At 36.4% G+C, this 20,776-nt stretch overlaps 1 protein-coding gene and 1 long non-coding RNA gene across 2 annotated transcripts; one reads left to right on the plus strand and one right to left on the minus strand.

Moving 5' to 3' along the window:
* Positions 1-1,283: 1,283 nt before the first annotated feature.
* LOC138325971 (uncharacterized) lies at positions 1,284-20,523 on the plus strand. The gene is made up of 3 exons (XR_011208847.1): positions 1,284-1,807; positions 4,788-4,974; positions 19,764-20,523. It is a non-coding gene; the product is annotated as an uncharacterized lncRNA (long non-coding RNA).
* Positions 11,515-18,294, minus strand: LOC138325970 (uncharacterized). Its single transcript, XM_069272010.1, has 2 exons — positions 18,067-18,294; positions 11,515-14,328 (listed from the first exon to the last, which is right to left on the minus strand). The coding sequence occupies exon 2, from the start codon at positions 14,069-14,071 to the stop codon at positions 11,831-11,833; it is 2,241 nt and encodes a 746-aa protein (XP_069128111.1). The 5' UTR covers positions 14,072-14,328; positions 18,067-18,294; the 3' UTR covers positions 11,515-11,830.
* Positions 20,524-20,776: the final 253 nt, after the last annotated feature.

The raw sequence follows: 20,776 nt of genomic DNA on the forward strand, positions 1-20,776 counted from the left end.
AGGTCAATTACACTTGAATGTATCATAATTAGCCAAGCCTCTCTTAACCACAAATTGATCGCTTTGAGAAAGATTATTATATCATTATGACATTCATTTCGTAAAATGAACACATGTTTTGTGTATTAGGAATTTCTAGACCCAGAAATACTAATTGTATACTTTTCTTTTGCAAGAGTTCCATTGTATTAAATGTCCCCTGGAAGTATCTATGCTCCACCATTTGTATACTATTGTATGAATTACTGTAGTCAAGTTACACAATCAAACTTTCCATGGTTAAATCGTACCGTATTACAATAAACAAATTTTATAAAAAAGATTATTTACATTATGCACGTTGTGATGCATGCTGATGATCAAAATACATGAACTAATTACCAGAAAGATTGGGCACAACACCTTATCTGTTCTATAACGCTTTGGACTAAATGAAAGTTTTAATGATTTTTTTCTAATCGTTTTACATCAAATTCTTTATTAAATCTTAAATTAAGGTTATTGTTTGATGTACTACACACATAAGCTATTACAGTAATTAGTAATAATAGATAATATTTCGTCTTATCATCCGTGTTCTCTTCAATTCTTCAAATTGAATAATAAGTTTTAACCGATTAATAACACAATATATTGTAAAGGAGATTTTACAATATTGAGTTGATATACATGTACATTTGTCCTCTCTGTTACTGTTCATTGTACAAACATTTTTATTCTGTGTTCAGACAACATCCTTTGCTTTGTTAATATTCAATTAATTGAATATTGTAATTTCCGTTAAGTATAATACATTTCAAAAAGAGTTAACAATGGGGAAAAATATAAACTTAAACAATTTTGTACATCGAATATCTTACAAACACACCAAATATTTACAAGCACTGACTTCAGTTTTCTATATTCAAAGATAGTGGCTATTTCATATGATTTGCGTGTGTGTAACAGGAAGGCGACAAGTCGACAACTCGACAACACGACAACTCGACAACACGACAAGGCGACAACACGACAAGTCGACAACTCGACAACGCGACAAGTCGACATTTTACCGCGACAACACGAGATTTTGTACGCGCTAATTAGCGTGCTTGAAATGTCTACTTGTCGTGTTGTCGACTTGTCGTCTTGTCGTGTTGTCGACTTGTCGCGGTTCAAAAACGCAACAAGTCGACATTTTAACTGTTAAATCTCGGGTTGTCGCAGTTTGAGACCGCGACAACTCGACAAGGCGACAACACGACAAGGCGACAACACAACAACACGAGATGGCCACACGCACCTTACATATCCCTTCATCCCTAAGGCGGCCAAGAAAGGAGATCTAAAACTAATTTACGTCCTTCGCAATCCTAAGGACGTTGCCTGTTCCTATTTCACTCACATGGGCCGGATTGAATGCACCAGTTACATAGGCAACTTTGACGGTTATCTTAAATCCTTCCTCACTGAGGAAAGTAAGATTAAAATGATCAATATATTTTTGATTTATCTATATGGAACACATCATATCAATATTCATTTTTGTTCAAATTTTACTATCATATGACTTTAATATTTTTAATTAAAAAAGGTATTCTTACAAGACCTACAGTAAGTTATTGTTTAGCAAAGTAAACTAAAAATTCTTAACACATGATTGTACTTCTAGCAGTAGTTACCAACATTTTGTTGGCTTTTGTTTGTTCTTTTCCCAGCCGTTTCTTGTGGGGGATCATGGTTTACACATACCAGGGAATGGAATGCTGCCATTTGCAACAATCCGGATTTAAAAATTCTGGTTCTACAGTATGAAAGCCTTAAAAAGGTAAATCAAAGCTAACTATTTAATAATTATACATATAAAGTCATTTCAAAGTGCAAACCGTCTGTGTTACATATAGTATGGAACAGTGTGGACAAAACGTCGATTGTTTGTATTGCTAGTACGTAAACATCAATAGTGTTGGATTATGTAAGTAACGCAATGCTGTTTTAAAAGTACAATATTGACCGTAGTGGTCGATAACTTCTCTTATGTAGTAAATATCTGCCATTTTATCGGTGAAAGATTTTTCTATCTCACCCCAGGATAAAAACAAGCTACACGAGGTCTTTACATGTGAGGCACAAAGCGGTGCACAGGGTAAGAGAAAATGAATTATTCATCCACTTAGGGTGAGACGGGAGATTTCAACCCTCGGCGCTGCCTCGTGTTTGACAACTTAAAGAATCCTATCCCTCGGGTTGAAATCCCGAGTCTAGCTTTTACTGAATCTCAAACAACCCATACATTTTGTGATTTGTGAGTGATTAGGATATATAACCAGTGTGTACCAGATCTCTTAGGAAACAAAGCTACACATTTCAGGATTGATTTGGCTCAAATCTATAGTTCTTAACATTTGTCAACTGATGACTCTCTGTATGCAACGTGCTGCCTGTGTGAATGTCTTTTGTGTTTGTTGGCTGTAGTATATTCGGCTGTGTCTCCTTGTAATAGACATCTTTCATTTTGCCCGACACGGAGTACGGACACCGACACGGCTTCCGAAATTTGGGGGCCGTCACGAAATGTAAAATAGGCAAAAATGTAACAAATACGTTATAAATAGAATATTCTTGTCTTGCCTTATCTTTTAAAGTTAGACATTATTGCTGGAAGTAGTTTTTAGTTTAAATGTTATCACGTTCTTTCATTTTATCAATTAATATAGACGGTACTACATATACATTCATCATACAACATCTGGTCATTTGATTGGCTCTGCTTAAAATCAGGGGATGCAATCAAATTTCGTGTCTTTAAAACATACTTCAGGTATAATTCGGTATATTTTTGTTGGTATATTTTAAGGACGTAGATGATATATACAAATATGTACGTCCTTAAAATTTTGAAATAAAATGAACACTACTTGCAACTTCTATATAACTTTAAATGTGTGATTACTTCTTTGTTAATTGTGTTCATAGTTTAAGTTTATTTGATACGATATGCTTGTTTCGCACTTAAAAATAGTCGTCTGTTACAGCACTGTCCTGTCTCTATGCACGTGAAAGCTGACCTACTTGTGTCATGCTTGAGTGCATAATTTGATACACATGCTTTTGAGTATTGATATACGGAAGACCTTTATATGTTTACCCAGTATTACATATATAGAGGTGTCCATATATCTAGAGAGTCGAAAGCCTGTGTATCAATAGTGACAGTGCGGGCCGGTAACAATTTCTGATATATCTTATTTGTTTGGTTTAAATACATAAATTTTCAAAGGTGAAATTGATCAGTGGCTTAGGAAGATAAATGTAATGAGGGAAAAGGTCCTCAAGATTTTTGACATTCTTGATTATAATTATATTAATTAATTATTAAACTACTTACCCGAAATTAAAAGAAATAATTGAACACATAACACGTGCTTTCGCATAATAAATACATATTAAAGGTTACCATGTGCACACATTTCATTTAGACGATTGGAGGAGTTACGCAATGCATTAAGGATAAATAGATACATGTAGCTACGTATTTGTGGTGGGATTTTTCATTTCCTTATATATTATATATATATATTATATTATATGTTGCACTCGTTTCTATTTGTTCAATCGTGGAGATTATTTTTCCATCGACCGAAATAATTGTACGTCAAGTATTATGACTTCCTTATACAGAACATTTTCACGGGGAATGAATGAACATGAAAAAGTAAGGCGAATTAAATTTGTTGAATTTGTTTTTTGAGAAAACCCCCGAATTTTGGAAGTCCGTGTCGGTGTCGGTGTCCGTTCGTTGTGTCGGGCAAAATGAAAGATGTCTAATTATGGGACTCTTGTCCTTTTTATAGTGCTACTCATCGAAGCATGTCGCCGAAGACATCATACCACACACAAACCCACACATTATACTAACAACAGGCGAACCAGTCGACCTATTCTCTTTCTGCTGAACGCTGAGCAGGATCAGAAACTATCTTGACTATGACTATGATGTGTCACGGTCAGGGGGCAGTACACAAAGCCATTTTCACAGGGACAAGGACTAAACTCATGGCTAGCTGCGGCTAAATGTGAGGTGGTGTCAAGGGTAAGGTTAGAACGTATAAAGTCAACGTTGAAGAGAAGAAAAGATCACAAATTTAGTCGCCTTATACAATAGGCTTTGTCATTGGTAAGCTTGATGGCACTGATATGTTTAATAGCAATGGTAAACTTCACTTGTTGGCAATGGTAAACTACACTTGTTAGCAATGGTAAACTACACTTGATATCAATGGTAAACTTCACTTGTTGGCAATGATAAACTACACTTGTTAGCAATGGTAAATTACACTTTTAAGCAATGGTAAACTACACTTTTAATCTATGGTAAAATACACTTGTTAACAATGGTGTTGGCAATGGTAAATTACCCTTGTTGGCAATGGTAAACTACACGTGTTGGCAATGGTAAATATATTGGCATTGATCAGTATATTGACTACGCTTGTTGACGCCGGTAAACTACACATGTTGGTAATGCATTTCCAACTTTGATAGATTTAATGGGCTTTAATGAACAGGGACGTCAAGCCACATCAATCAATCAATTAATCAATCAACGTTGGTAATGGTAAGCGTATTAAGAATGGTAAACTACATTTGTTGGTAATTTTAAGACTGTTATCTATTGTTTTACTGCTGACCACCCCGATATCACATCCATAAACTTTAAATTCCCTATTAGGAAAACGTTATAGGAAAAAAGTGTTCCTTTACTTTAGTTTATGAAGGCACCTTAGTTCAACTTAACACTGTTTCAGGACTTGTATAAAAATCTACAGAAAATAATGAACTTTCTGGACGTCGATCATGACGAAAATTTTCTGAGGACTGTGGAACGCACGGTATCATTCCAAAGTCTGAAGGCATTACACGGAACCAGAGCTGGTGAAAACAGAATCTATAGAAATCTCGGAGACAATGGAAGATTGCCTATTTACAACAAAGGTAAAGGATTAAGCTCCATTTACAAATAAGATATGTATTAAGTATTAATTTGGTGTAACAAGTGACAACAGAGAAAAATAACCCGGTTGTTTTGTATTATTATGTTGTACATTTATTAACAACAGCTAGGGTCATATAAGGACAGCAGCCCTCCTACATGTGGTAAATACTGTCTTGTCTCCTTCATAGTGTTATCATGCTGAATTGTACCCAAGCAATGAGCCTCATCAAGGCAAATTACTCAAACAATAAGCAAAACAGCGTCCCACTCACTTTCCGCTGAGCACCAAGTAGTAGCAACTACAATTTTATGCCCTGGCTGGCGGATAGAGCTTGAAGTCTTAATTCCTCTTAGGAACTACCGATCAGCAAAAAGACTTAGTTAGGAACCGGTTGTATCACACATGGAAAAATAAAGGCTTATGTTAAGGATACAAATCATCAGTTCCCGAATTCAGTCCTTTCTCCATTTACGGTATAAACTAGTGGAATAATTAGGGAAAGAAAATCCTATTTTGGGCTACTACAATATACTATAGTAATGATGTGGCATTTCTGGCAAGGTTTTTTTTTTACAAGACGTCGGTGTAATTCGTGACAGAAAAATGTTGTCGATAAGATAATTTATTGATTTTTTTTATCATTATTATTTTTATCTTTACATTTCATTTCAATTTTCTGTCATTTTTGACGTTAGTTTTGCCTCATTTTATTTCCGGAATTGTTGGTAATTGGAAGAGTGTCTTCACTGTTGCTCAAAACGAAATGTTTGATGCCGCATACAAGGAAAAGATGTGTGGTGTTGGAGTGAATATTGAATTTAATTGATTCGGTGTCTTGCATCAATATTTTCTGTAATAATGTATTTTAACTGCCGTTGTATTTTACTGTATATATTTCTTGACTTGGTTGAGTTCCGCATATGTTATGATAAGTCAAAGGACCAAATTGTAGAGAGCAAAGGTAACCATTTAGTCCTAGATTTAACAGTCTGTATTAATTAGTAGTAATCCACATATCTCGCCATTTGAATTAATTAATTTGTGCAACAGTTTTTGTAACAGAAAATATAATTATCAGTAAATCACCAATTTTATCATATAATGTTAACTCTCAGAATTCAAAGATTTATAGCTAAATATTGGAATATTTATATTAGTAAATTTACTTAAAATGTTTTCAATCATTTTGTCTAAAAAATAAGAATTATTACAATTTTGTTTGATTTAATTTTTCACAAATAACTTCCGTATGTTGATAACGATACTATAGTAGTAATTGATTATTTGTCACTTCAAGGGAAATAACTTTGTCGACTTTGTAATAACCACGAAATATGACCCTAATCAGATGTTATATCCCATACCATTGACCCACCAACATCATTAAAAAAATTAAAACGTGAAATGCTGTGGGATTTCTGATGGTTTGCTAGCATTACATGTGAACTAAAGTTATTTCGCGGAGCGAAATATATGTAGTTGTCTGAAAGAACATAGCTGATTTCGTTGCCTTTTACAATAATGTTGGTTCCACGAAAAGTTCGAAAACAATAAATGTTTCAATACAATGGCCATTTCTTGTTTTACAATATATGGTATATCAATGTGGGTTTCAACATTTTATTTTGTTTCTTATTGTCTTATCTAATAAGCGCCTACCAAAGTTCTTTAATCTTTTTGTAGAATAAACAAATGTTTTTTCGGATAGCCCTGTTAATGGATATCACTTTGCATCAGAGACAAAATATTTCTTTTCCATCAAAATAAATAGCAACAATAATTTTTTATGTATATTTAATTGATTATATTAATAGTTTATATATAAGTTGAGGATTCATTCGTAGCCGTGACTGTTACTCAAAGGGAAATAATTCTGTCAACTTTGAACTATCTGCCTGAAACCTAATAGAAAACTATATCGGTTAGAAGTCTAAGAGAAGAAAGAATATCGTTGAATTGTGTTCCATCTAATATTGCTAGCAACGTTCTAAGATACCTTTGTATACTAGTAATTAGCTAACCAACTTGCATCTGGGCGAGAATTTTAGAAAAGACTTATATTGTAATATATCATAAAATGTTGTAACAACTATTGTCAACTATATTTTAATTGTTTTTCTCAAATTAAATCATTATCAAAAATCAAATAAAAAAAACAGAAAAGGCTGACCATGAGGTCTTACCAATAAGTCCTTGGTTAACGAGTTTGCCAATTTCAGTGTCGGTAGGCAACATGACACCCAGACTGAAATCCTTGATCCACAAGTCTAATTAATACAGACGACAATTGAAACGTCGTGTAATTGGTTAAACGTTTATCAATGTGACTGGCCTACATGGAGTTGACGCGTGTGCCTGGCATACCTTCAAACCACTAACCTGATAGTCAACTGTCCATATCATGTTACAGATTTCCGGTTCGACTCCACTAAAACAAAAACTCGCGTATCATACTCACATATATAGGTTTACAATATTAAGAATAATTGAATGATGCATTCTATACGATTTGGTAATATATTTTATACGTCATTTTACACCGGTTTCCAGATGTAAAGCCTTCCATTGAGAGAATTATGCTTATCTTCTATAACCCGGGTATCAATGAACACTCGGAAATACAAGGTCTACTTAGATCTACAGATATGTCCAGGTGACATTCTCCTCCTAAACCCGTCACATGATTATACTCCGATAATAAAGCACCGGAGAATATAACGTTTAAACATGGTAGATACACTGGGTGAGTCAGCTTACGTCCAATCTAAACCTTTGGTTTAAGTTTTTTACTGCTCATACCATATAATCATATGTTTCTTTTCGGCCATTTGGGAATTTTAACACAATCAAGTAGTCGTACATTTGCATGAAACTAGCGATACCAGTCAACCTGGAACGTGACAACCTTCATAGGGAATTAATACCAAAGTAAAGCAAATCCTTCATAGGAAATTAGTATCAAAGTAAAGCAAATTCTTCATATGAAATCAGTACCAAAGTAAAGCAAATCCTTCATAGAAAATCAGTAACAAAGAAAAGCAAATCCTTCATAGAAAATCAGTAACAAAGAAAAGCAAATCCTTCATAGAAAATCAGTAACAAAGAAAAGCAAATCCTTCATAGAAAATCAGTAACAAAGAAAAGCAAATCCTTCATAGAAAATCAGTAACAAAGAAAAGCAAATCCTTCATAGAAAATCAGTAACAAAGAAAAGCAAATCTTCATAGAAATCAGAAAAGCAAATCCTTCATAGAAAATCAGTAACAAAGAAAAGCAAATCTTCATAGAAAATCAGTAACAAAGAAAAGCAAATCTTCATAGAAATCATACAAAGTAAAGCAAATCTTCATAGAAAATCAGTAACAAAGAAAAGCAAATCCTTCATAGAAAATCAGTAACAAAGAAAAGCAAATCGTTCATAGAAAATCAGTAACAAAGAAAAGCAAATCTTCATAGAAATCAGTAACAAAGAAAAGCAAATCGTTCATAGAAAATCAGTAACAAAGAAAGCAAATCCTTCATAGAAATCAGTAACAAAGAAAGCAAATCCTTCATAGAAAATCAGTAACAAAGAAAAGCAATCTTCATAGAAAAATAAGAAAGAAATCCTTCATAGAAAATCAGTAACAAAGAAAAGCAAATTTCATAGAAAATCAGTAACAAAGAAAAGCAAATCGTTCATAGAAAATCAGTAACAAAGAAAAGCAAATCTTCATAGAAAATCAGTAACAAAGAAAAGCAAATCCTTCATAGAAAATCAGTAACAAAGAAAAGCAAATCCTTCATAGAAAATCAGTAACAAAGAAAAGCAAATCCTTCATAGAAAATCAGTAACAAAGAAAAGCAAATCGTTCATAGAAAATCAGTAACAAAGAAAAGCAAATCGTTCATAGAAAATCAGTAACAAAGAAAAGCAAATCCTTCATAGAAAATCAGTAACAAAGAAAAGCAAATCGTTCATAGAAAATCAGTAACAAAGAAAAGCAAATCCTTCATAGAAAATCAGTAACAAAGAAAAGCAAATCCTTCATAGAAAATCAGTAACAAAGAAAAGCAAATCCTTCATAGAAAATCAGTAACAAAGAAAAGCAAATCCTTCATAGAAAATCAGTAACAAAGAATAGAAAATCAGTAACAAAGAAAAGCAAATCGTTCATAGAAAATCAGTAACAAAGAAAAGCAAATCCTTCATAGAAAATCAGTAACAAAGAAAAGCAAATCGTTCATAGAAAATCAGTAACAAAGAAAAGCAAATCGTTCATAGAATTTAGAGTTAAGGGACGATGACATTGGGAGTAGAAATTAAAAAAAAAACCAGATGACAAAACAAGCGTCCGATTTATTGCCATGTTTATTGTTGTACTTAATCTTACCATTGCCAACAACTTGATGACAATGGTAAGCGTGTTAGCAATGGTAAACTTCGCTTGTTGGCTATGGTAGATTACGCCATAAATAATAACGCTGTGCAGGTAGTGCATCATCCTCGATACTCCAGGGGTTCCGATCACTTACGATCTCTACACCCCTGGACTATCTCATAGTGAAATTGAAGGCAGCTCAGCGGAAAACATTTAACCAATCACAGGCTAGCAAAGATTTCCTTTGAAGACTACAGAGATAGCGACGCCTAACATCAAAGCCACACAGTCAACCACAGTGCACCGTTATACGGCTCTTTTGATGTTCATCAAAGGACTAAATTACCTGTTCTATTCTGTTGCCTTCAGTTTTACTATGAGATAGTCCAGGGGTGTAGAGATCGTAAGTGATCGGAACCCCTGGAATATCGAGGATGGTAGTGCATTAGAATTGTACCTCTCGCACTGCAGGTAAGGCGTTGAAATTTAGCATTACTGTCTCCATCTTGTTTGACACAGTCCCACGTTTAGCATTGAGTGGACCGTTCGCTCCTGTAAGGAAGGCTCTAGTATATGTTCCCTGACCGAGATACACCATAGTCTATAAAAATGGTAGTGTCTGCTCCTGCTAAGCACTCAGCATAAAGGGGGTGAGACGACTGGTTCGCCCATTTTCAGTATAATGTGACCGGTTGGGGTGTCTTGTTTTATGTTTTCGGTGACATGTTTCAGTGGGAAAACACTATAAAAAGGACAAGAGTCGCACATTGCATACAGAGAGTGTCGCAATTAAATGATGCTAGATGTTAAATGTTAAAAAATATAAAACTAAAGAAAACCAATCCAGAAATGTGCAGCTTTGTATTATAATTTATACAGTATATATACTGGTTATAATCATAAGTAATACAGTTCCCACTATCATAATCACTTACAAATCACAAAACGTTCGGCTCTTTGAGTATCAGTAAGAGTAAGACTGAGGACGTGGTAAAAGATAAAAAGCCAAAATGACTAGTATAAAACTAGTGTATGATTTGGACGTCTTTTGGTTGGCTAGCTGATTAGATTGACGCCCTATTTACAATTTAACACGCTATTGTGTGTGCCTTGTATGCGTTTTTAGGAAACTGTAGTACGGTCGTGTTGTGTCTCTTTGTGAAACTTTTGCCCTTTTTATACTGCTATCTCACTGAAACATGCTGCCGAGGACACACACATCCCACTCGGTCACACTACACTGACATCGGGCGAACTAGTCGTCCCACTCGCAGCAGGTAGACAGTGGGCCGAATCCAGAGCCTTACTCACACAGTCGAACGCTCAACTACTGCAAATACAGAACGCCTAGTGGTAAAATACCATCGACCTCCGCGGAAACATTTACTTTTAAAATGGTTACCTAAAAGCAATGTATTTCTTACACAATCCAAAACTATTGATATTTATGTAATTCAAACAAATTAAAGATTGATTCAGTGGTACTTTATAAATTGAAATTTAATTACTGAAACACAAACAGACTGGTTATTGCCTTTCCAAATCATCTTTACTTTATAGAGTACACCGTCAACATCGTCTCATAAAATAAACAGAATTTTAATGGCACTTACATCGATTGACAAGTCCATCTTTATTAAATATCTTGTGAAATATATATTAACATGAACTTTTTCATTAAAATTAGTTTACTTGATCTAAGATATATTTGAAATCGTTCTTCCAGGCGTCCACAACGGTTACTGACAAGACAAGCAAAGCAGAACATCCCATTGTTTGCGCACCACACGAGCAAATATGTCTTGAAAATATATAATTAATGTCTAATTTCATAAATCAATTTAAGCATAATTGATTTTTTTTCTGTTTAGTGTCTTCCCAAAAAACTAGCTTACATTGAATATTTTGTTCAGTCCAAAGCAAAGACCATCTGGGAATATTGATGAAAAATTTATGGAGACGCTCTGTATCACTCGAAATAAAGTACAAATATCTAAATGAGAATTTTGATCGATTTCTGGAGAAGAACTGACAGCTATTCGATGATATCCGTGTGGATCAATGCCTGGTCGACAATAAAAGTTCTTGTCGCCGATTTTACACTGATTATTACGTCAATGGGAGTTTATCTGGCCACCAGTGACCGTAAGGAACAAATAAAAAGCATCTCCGGCCAATACACATGGAATTATTACATTTACTTTATTCCCAACGGGCAGGGGGTTGCTTACACCGGAAATGAATCTGCATATATGCAGAAAGTGGAAGACCGATTGTTACATTAATATCCTGTCTTTTTTACACCGTAGATTGTTACCTGCAGCAATAAACTCGACAGAACACTGTTGTAAATTAATTCTCATCCAAGTCGTATTAAATAAATCCTTACGTCACTCCCGGTTATACCATATCCGCTCAGATTTCACTCTTTTTATCACCAAAAGCACGTTCAAAGTGTCAGATTGAATACATTTATAACTACTACTTTTATCCTCACTTCATCTTAACTTTTACATAATGTTGAGTGGTAGCCGTTTCTTTTATGCTAGGTTTCTTAAAACGTCTATTCTGGAAGCCCGACAAAGTCCCCAAATCAATCGCTTTTAAAACTCGAAAGCTTTCGTCTCCCAACCTTATATTGTCTGTATCGTCGTCGTCATCATCGTCGCCATCATCGTCATCTGTGTCTGTCGTCTCGTCCATGCCGTATTCCCCTCTACCGATGTACAGACTCTGAGAGTCCGGATAGAAGGACGACATACCGAAACTCTTAGGAACTTTGGAGCTGTTTCTGTTGGTAGCATCTGGCTCCCGACTCGTGAACTCCGCGAATCCGTCAAAACTAGCCAAGTCTGTTTCGGACACTAGTGAACGCCGGTCGGACTGGGAAGACGTGAAACTGGCCGCAGTCGCGGTGCTTTGACGAGAGCGCATACCCGAAATACGAATACTATTATTGTCCAAAATGTTGTACCTGGCATGCTTGTTGGCTGTGTTGTAATGACCCGGCATTAACCGTTTCTTAAGTCGTATAAGTTCATTAGTGGACATAGGTTTTATTGGCCGTACAGGCTCGTGCATTTTATTAGCGACGCCCTGCGCCCTAATGGCGGCCCTTTCGTTATCGTCCCAGAAAACCGTACTACTAATCGCACTCCTACCATCATCATAGCCACTAGTCTCTTCGTCCACAAACTTGACGCGTTTCAGTCCCCTCATGGAATTGTTGGTGCCCCGACTCTGGGCACTACTAAGACTAGACTTTATACCAGTGTCCTTTCCGAGCACGTTATATCCCGATACTACAATGTCCTGCTGGTTCACAGTCGGCGGGCCGGTTTTTCTGTCGCTCCAATTCATAATCTTCCTCGAAATCCGTTTTTGTAATTCCTCGAACTGATTGTCAATCTCGCGCATCATATCTCGTTCGTGCGTGAGAACATGTTCCGGTATTCTAAAAGCTGGAGTGTTAGTGCTAATCCTCCTATTTTTAGAACTCCCGCCCATCATTTGGGACGTCATGGTCAGTGACCGACCCTCGAGCGACATTGAAGGGTCCACCTGTTGAAGAGTTGGGAAACTCTCCGCCTGCTCGTCCGGGAAAGTGAATCCTCCGCTGCTCGGTTTACTGTCCGACCTTCTACTACTCCCACTAAAGGTTGAGCCTAGTGATAGTTTCTGTATATTCTTTGATAATATTGGATTATCCCCAGCTATAGTGTTTTCTCTCATAGGTTTTTGTGCTGGTGGTTTAAACGGAGCAGCGACCTTCACCTTTTCATTGTTTGTCAGTATCTGAGGGGAATCCTGAAGTGCGCAAGATTTCCGTCTTTTCACCGGAAATATAGACGGAAGTGACTTGGCGCGGTATAGTTTGAGGTCGTTTGACGAGTTAGGACGTTGCTGAGGAGGGACACTATTTGAGACGTTCCCATTAAACGTGTCAGTAGATTCGTAAATATCCACAGCGTCACATTTCGCGATACTTGTTGTAATTCGCGCATCGTTGCGTTTGTTAAGCGACACAAATCGCCGGCGCGGTGTCCATGACCTTGCTATTCTGACCTTGGCCGGACTGTCGATCCATTCTTTGTCCGAGGTCTCATCCTTGGTCTCCTCAGTAATTTGATGAAGGGGTACTGATATGGGAATGCTTTCAGTTGCCTTGGCGGTCTGCGGCGGAGTGTCGCCCAGAGTAGTACGCGTTCGAGACAAGGAAATATTTCTCTTCCTCTGTTCTAGTTCATCTTCATTACCCTCGTCCTGAGAAGGCTCCTCGTTAGAGTTTTTATAAAACAATGGCTTCTTGATGGAGAATTTCTGTGGGGCCTCTTTGAACACTTGTTGCTTTGGTATTGATATAGTTCTGTCCTTATTTAACACGAGGTTTGACAAGACGGCCATGGTGTTTGTGAATGGATCTACAATCACCGGAGATTTCTTTGGCGTAGTAATTTCCTCACATCCTTCATTAACTGCTGCCACTATGTTGATTAAGGCTGCCTGGCGGAGGCTTTCGCGCATCTCTTTCATGCGCCGGATGCTGTACCTCTCGGCACGACGTCGGCGCCCCTCCCGGGACGAGTTCGTGGGACGTTGTATCTGGTTGTCCTCGTCAAAACATATGATATTGTCTTTGACTTCTCCGAGAGGCCGAGATTTCGAATTAGTTCTTAATCCCGAAACCTCGGTCATTGTGTTGACACTATCCGACAATCCAGCGTTGTCTGTCATGGGTAGTATCGATGTTTAAAGGGACACGGGAACACGTCCGCACAATAACATGACTCCTATCTAAAGCACTACACAGATTCAAATCTTCAAAAACACCAAACTAAATATTGTTGTCTATAGGCGCTTTGAACGATATAGCCATTGTTTAGCACGTTATGGCTATTTTTGTAGCGGTTTAGTATCCCAAAGTCTTCATAGCATGATGTATGTTGTTTCTGCACATCGCGGGTTCTCCACACGAAGGAAGCGCAGCCATTCTGAAACAACCGAAAGACAAAGCACTATTATAGCATAGATTTGATTATATATAGAGAGCTCGCGAGTTCACAGTGATCGTACGATTAATAGGCAATACAGGATATATAAGGTATGACGACAATGAGTCGCCATTGATGATAAAACATACCACAGGTCAGTGGACTGAATGTGTGTTCATTCAGTTATGAATACAATTGCCGATATGTTGTAACAGATACATGTATATTAAAGCGATCATATTTGACATAGTCCAAAACGTCTCAAAGCACTCAGCATGTATCACTGCCCGTTGGTAATAGTATGCTTAATTTGACTGGGGGAGATTTTATCTTAGGGGTTCGGTCAACCAGAATGGGCAGCGATGGACGACTGGACATTGGGGTGGCATTATCATATCCTAGACAATGGGCAAGGGTGGTCGCGACTGGACAGTTGGGTGACGTTATACTGGACAGTATAACGCCGTTCAACTGAACATGGGACAGAAATAGTCACGGCTGAACAACAGAACAAGAATTAAAGTGGATAAGGGGGCATAAATGGTCATCTGGACAATGGGATGGCGTTATACTGGACCATGAGCTTTCATGATCGCCTGGGCAATGGAATCTGTCAAACTGAACAGGGGCAAAGGGCAATGATAGTCGGACGGACAATGTAATGTGATGGGCCTAACTGGACACGTGACACGGATTGATAATGGAACAAGTCAAATGGACAGATGAAGTCGGCCGGACAACCATAGTATTGTCAGCAACGGCAAGTTTGCTTGGACATGCCGGTTTACATATGACATTAGAAGAAGGGCATACATACTGATGAGATACCTGGTGCGATCGTTAGTAGGCCAGAGCGATCAAAGTATCGGTGTTGAAGATTTAATTATAATCACATATCATGCTACAAATCAATACGAGAATTTAACGGCTTTGTTAAAATCAATGTGTGTATGATAAATATCGGAATGGATCCCTAGTAGTCTCTGTTCGCTCCCTAACGGAGTATAATATCGATGCCAACGTGAACTATAATGTTCTATTGAAAATAAAAAGATGATTAGATACCCGTGGGGTGGTATTCTAATATCAGGCCAGCCGGGTACCTGTGGACCCGGGAGATTTGTCGTCTGTTCGCTGTATTGATTATCATATGCTAGTCTATTGAACTAAACATGCATCCCTGTTCTATAAAGTTTATGTAAACTTTGTGTATTCATCGAGAACAAAACAATGTGCTGCTAGGCCTTACGTTTTTAATGGTAACATGCCCGGCAGAGACTTCGGTAATAACCAGAAGCGATTTACGAGCAATAATACTTAGATATGATTATACTATTTACAGTTAATGCATATTGGTATATTACTTTATATTTTCGCGCAATTCGCATATTCCCCAAATTATGGTGTAAATATTGAATTGTTAAATTTGGATACAGAATCTCACAAAGCATATGAAAATGGCACGTAAAGACCAGGAAAGTCCAAATAAACAAATGACGTACAACAAATTCACATGACGTCCCTGTGATCTCGTGTTTCTCGACCAGATTTGTCGGTCTACTTCATTTCTTTAATCTAACACCTTACTTTTGGCTACTATTTTTTTCCGTTAAGAAGACTATACTTTTTTTTAATAATATTTTTTTCCATTTTAATACCCATGTACTTAAAGGTTAACAAATGTGTTAGCTGTTGTACTATTTACCTTTCCATACAAGTGTTCTCCGCCCAAACATTAACAGACAACACGAAACACCACGATACAATCACATGTATCATTACGTCTCAAGCAGAATGCCTTTTCATCCAAAACGTATAACTCTGCATGTAGGTGGTTATTGACAATGACCGACGTTAGGGGGCGTTACGGTCGCTGATTGTGATCACAATCTAGATATAGAACAATAGCTTGTCATTTCTGCATATGTTCAATACACAGTGTCGAAGTCCGCCTTAATTAGTGCTCAAATCCATGGCTTAAATTACGGTCGATGTTGCAAATTTTATTTTGACATTTTAAAATGCCGACTCCCAACCTTTGTGACGTATGTAATACCCGGTACATGGAATGGCGATAAGAAAACATAACGAGCAAACACGATTATCCGCTAATCTAGTTTCCATTAGCATTGTATAATATCTCCTCAGCTTCAGTCGTGTTATTTAGTAAACTTCCATTAGTATAGTTTAAAGTATAATCCTAAAATACAAAATGACACGCATGAAATTTAATTTCAGTATATAGTAAGTGCATAGTCGCTCAAATTATCGTTTCATATCATGATGTCGAAGAGTAGTGACCGAGTCGTTAATTCGTCTGAACTGCAATATTAGATCCGGGATAGGATTTCTGTGTTCAAAGATCGGTGATTTTTCTCTGAGTACTCCGATTTTCCCGTTTCAAAACCTATCATATCGATATGATCTTTATATAACAGTGGTATCCATTAAGACGCAAAATACACACTAAGCCAATCCATAAAAATATCGATTTAAATATGAAATCGTTTTAAGTATTTATATCGGTTCCATTCATTTCGTACATATCTATCAATTTAACGTGTATGGCACGCAATTCTAACATACCCTTTTGTATCGTGGAGAGTTCAAACCACCAGTGAGCGTTGATATGACAGGAATCTACGGTATAACAATACTTTTCAATATCGTTTTCAGTTCTATAAAACTTTCTCCCAAGACACGCACCAAACAAATCTATAAAACTTTACAATGGAATACTGCAAATTATTAATAGATATGTGTATTCTAATATAAACAATGGTTCGATGCTTAACATAGAACCCACATTTAGGAGATGTCCATCGGTATAACACAACAGTAAACGAGATACAGTGGCATAGTGGTTAGGGTACTTCACCTACGGGTCGTGTGTTCGAACTCCCCTGTGGCGCAGTTGTCAATAATGACCATGGGTCAGTCATATTAATTTCTTACCTTCGGAAAAGAAGTGCATCATCGCTAGCCAAGGGTTAATATCCGTCAAGGGGAGTAAACTGTCTATATGTTAGGGTTTCTTTTTTATTTGAGATTGCCTGATATATAATTATAAAAAGTTTAATATATTATAAAGAGGAGTGAAATGTATATATATTAGGTTTTTATTTTTTGTAATTTTAGATTGCCAGATATATAATTTTAAAAAGTGTTATGTATAGGCAGGTTTAGCGAACTAGACGGATCGTAACCGAAAATGGCAGCGCATCTAAATGAGCATATTAACAAGAATATACCGCAGTCTCCCGAAACACGCACCTCGCACAACATACACGCAACACACCACATACATGGGAGGCCGTCCTTACATGACCATAGCTGTTAATAGGACGTTAATTGAATCAAACAAACAAACAAACAAACAAGTAAAAGGACTTAAAGCAATATAAAGTAAAATAATTTTAGTTACATTACTACACATCTTGGTCTTTGCATAGTAACTGAAATCCCAGGTATCATTTAGTAATACTGTGACTGAATACCTAAATCTCCCGGACACTAACTGACTACACATTATTAGTTTTAATGTTAAAGTAAATTTAAAAAATGAGTAGGGCAATAACAAAACTGTCAATGTATGGAACAACTATCTCCTTAGTACTTATATACCCAGTTATCATTGAATTAATCAAAGCTTGAAACAAAATATGATATCCAAAATTGTCATATTATTAAATATTTTCTTATAAAAAATACTTTAAAGTCACGTAATCAAAACTTTACCTGCAAATAATCAATCGATGGACGAACATGTTGTTACGGTAACTACACAAATCCTACACCATTTCGGTGTTATTTCAATGCAGCTCACGCACATATTAATTACATGGTGGTACTACACAGCTGGACTGGTATAGCTGGTTCAGTTCATTCTAGTGTTCACCTCCCCTGAACATCACGACTATCGACACACATGTTACTCCCAGAACAATGCTGTTCACCAATGGAACGACAAACACATGTACTAACCCCACACAGATTCTGGTATCGGTATTATAAGTTGTAACTATTTAATGTCAATACATACGAAAGGCCGTGAAAGGGTTATCTCTCTGTCCTACCCACATTATGTATTTGTACATATATTTGTATTAAGGTTCTTCACAAACTAAACAGACATTAATATCAAATGTATAACACCTTTTTAAACACTGACGTATATGAATATTTGCACTTGAAAAGTAAATATATAATTCTTATCGTGAATAGAAGACATTGTCAGGTTTTGGTTGTCTGGCTCATTGTTATTCATCACAGGAGCAATGCTACATAATAGACTACACGACTCATTGTGTCAGTAAACAGTACTGCTCCGTTGACTTTACACAGAGCTGTTGAAAGGAAAGGTATCAAAACCATTATAGGAATGTGTCGTTCTCTTACAGCGCCAGTGATTTTCTCTAAATGAGAGGTATATATAGTAAAATATGTAATTAAAGGTTAATTACTGTAGGTATTAGTAGAGAGTGAATTCCAGTTCTAATCTCGCTGACCACAGAACTCATTAACTGTAGAATGTAAAGAGTAAATACGTACTCGTTACCTAGCTTAATGTGTAATATCATGATATCTGGAGTTTGTATACATGTATATGGTACACTGCATCAACTTAATTATTTTCATTAATTACATGTTCCGGCTTAACATAATTCTCACTGGCTTAATAAGAGTGATATGTTACTATTGATCCAATATAGACTACTGGTGACGTTAATAAGTCTATACATAACCAGTAGATTAAGATATCAAACGAAGGCAAAGACCAAGGTTAATATTTCAAATTCCACCAGGTTAGTACAACGCCACATTAACTGAACGAACAATTTTTATTTGGATAAGACCGGTATTTTAATATAAAATTACAAATAGCGATGTTGCAGGATTTTCGCTACCCCTATGAATCCATGTTGCCCAGGGAACGTCGTGGTGTAACATATTGTACAATGATATATAATCAAAGAAACGCTGGACATGGGTTGCTATTTTTCTAGCCTCTAAGAATTCTGGAAAGACGAATCATTTTAGATACGAGATATGAACCTATACTATTTTCAGAAACATCGATTAAGAACTGTGTTTGAATCAAAGTGCACTAACATATTAAAACCTTGTGAACGTGTTATCTTATGACAGATAAAACAAGTTAAAATTGACTATATATTAAACTATAACAAATCAGCAAATATCATATACTGAAAAGCTTTACAACACAGGTCGATTAGATGGCGCTTTCATTCGGTTAACTATGATATCAAATTTATATTTACGTTAACTCCAAGAACACAACATCTATCATATCTATCTTCTGTATCCCATTGCCCCAGCGCTCTGACTATAACTATAATAGTTTTGATTGTTGTCGACCTGTGTTTATTTCAAATTATTTGCTTGTTTAATTTTGTTTTTCGTCCTACCTACAGCCAGGATCAGTTAAGGACGTGTTGTATTTAGAGGATTGAAGAAAGTCGCAGTACCCGGAGAAAAACCATTGAGACATGCGGATTTCGAACTCGTTTTCCAAAAGTGGGAGCTAGTGGTAATATGTTGGGATGCCTTCAGCACACATCGACCACCGGGCCTCTGCCGACTTTAATTGTGTCTTGTGTTCTTATCAAAGACAAATAAGGACGTACCATGTATTTGATGGTATAAGATGTCCCTGAAGAAGATCACCGACCAACGACTAGTACTAGTCATCAGCCTTATATGGTTTACATATTCGTCAACAAAGGCGGTGTAATATCACGGACCCTAACCACTTAGCCTCCGCAGGTACTTGATATGTAAAACACATATGTATTTGACACTAATGACCCTTGACCGTCATTTAAGTGTCAAATAATTGAAATATAACAGCTTTCGATGTAGGGTTTGTCTGGTATATCGTACCCTATAGGTATATATAATGTATACTTGACTCTATAACAAACAACGAGAGTCCAGCCTGTCGGATGTTTGTAAGAGGTTAATTATCCGTGTGTCTTACAATGTTGTTAGAACTAGTGTAAATATTGACCCGCCAAGTGCTGTACTCGTGATAAATATTAGCACAGCGGTATGAAATATGGTTAGTTTCGGTAATTCGTAGTAGTACTACCAATACAAACATATCAACCATTCCAGACAGGGTATGTATACATATAACATAGAAAGACTTCTCCATCGATCACAAGTACATAGTCTCTGTCAATATTTTTCAATTAAAAGATTTCAAACGTAATTGACGGTTCAATTTTCTCAAGAAAACGTTGTTTTTATTTTCATTATTTTTTTTTCCTTTTTAAACTTGTCTGGCGTTTTAAAACATCCTGAAAATGATTCTGTGTATATCACACAATACAATCATTGATTGTCCATATGGTGGCAATGTTGCGAGATCTGGACAACTATCACAGTTACCTCCCTTTAAATTATCATTGGCTGCGTTACATTA

Source organism: Argopecten irradians, chromosome 6 (assembly GCF_041381155.1).
Source record: "Argopecten irradians isolate NY chromosome 6, Ai_NY, whole genome shotgun sequence".
Taxonomy (NCBI): domain Eukaryota; kingdom Metazoa; phylum Mollusca; class Bivalvia; order Pectinida; family Pectinidae; genus Argopecten; species Argopecten irradians.

Coding starts and splice junctions, on each gene's coding strand:
- LOC138325970 (XM_069272010.1), bottom strand. CDS start 14,071: ATGACAGACAACGCTGGATTGTCGGATAGTGTCAACACAATGACCGAG.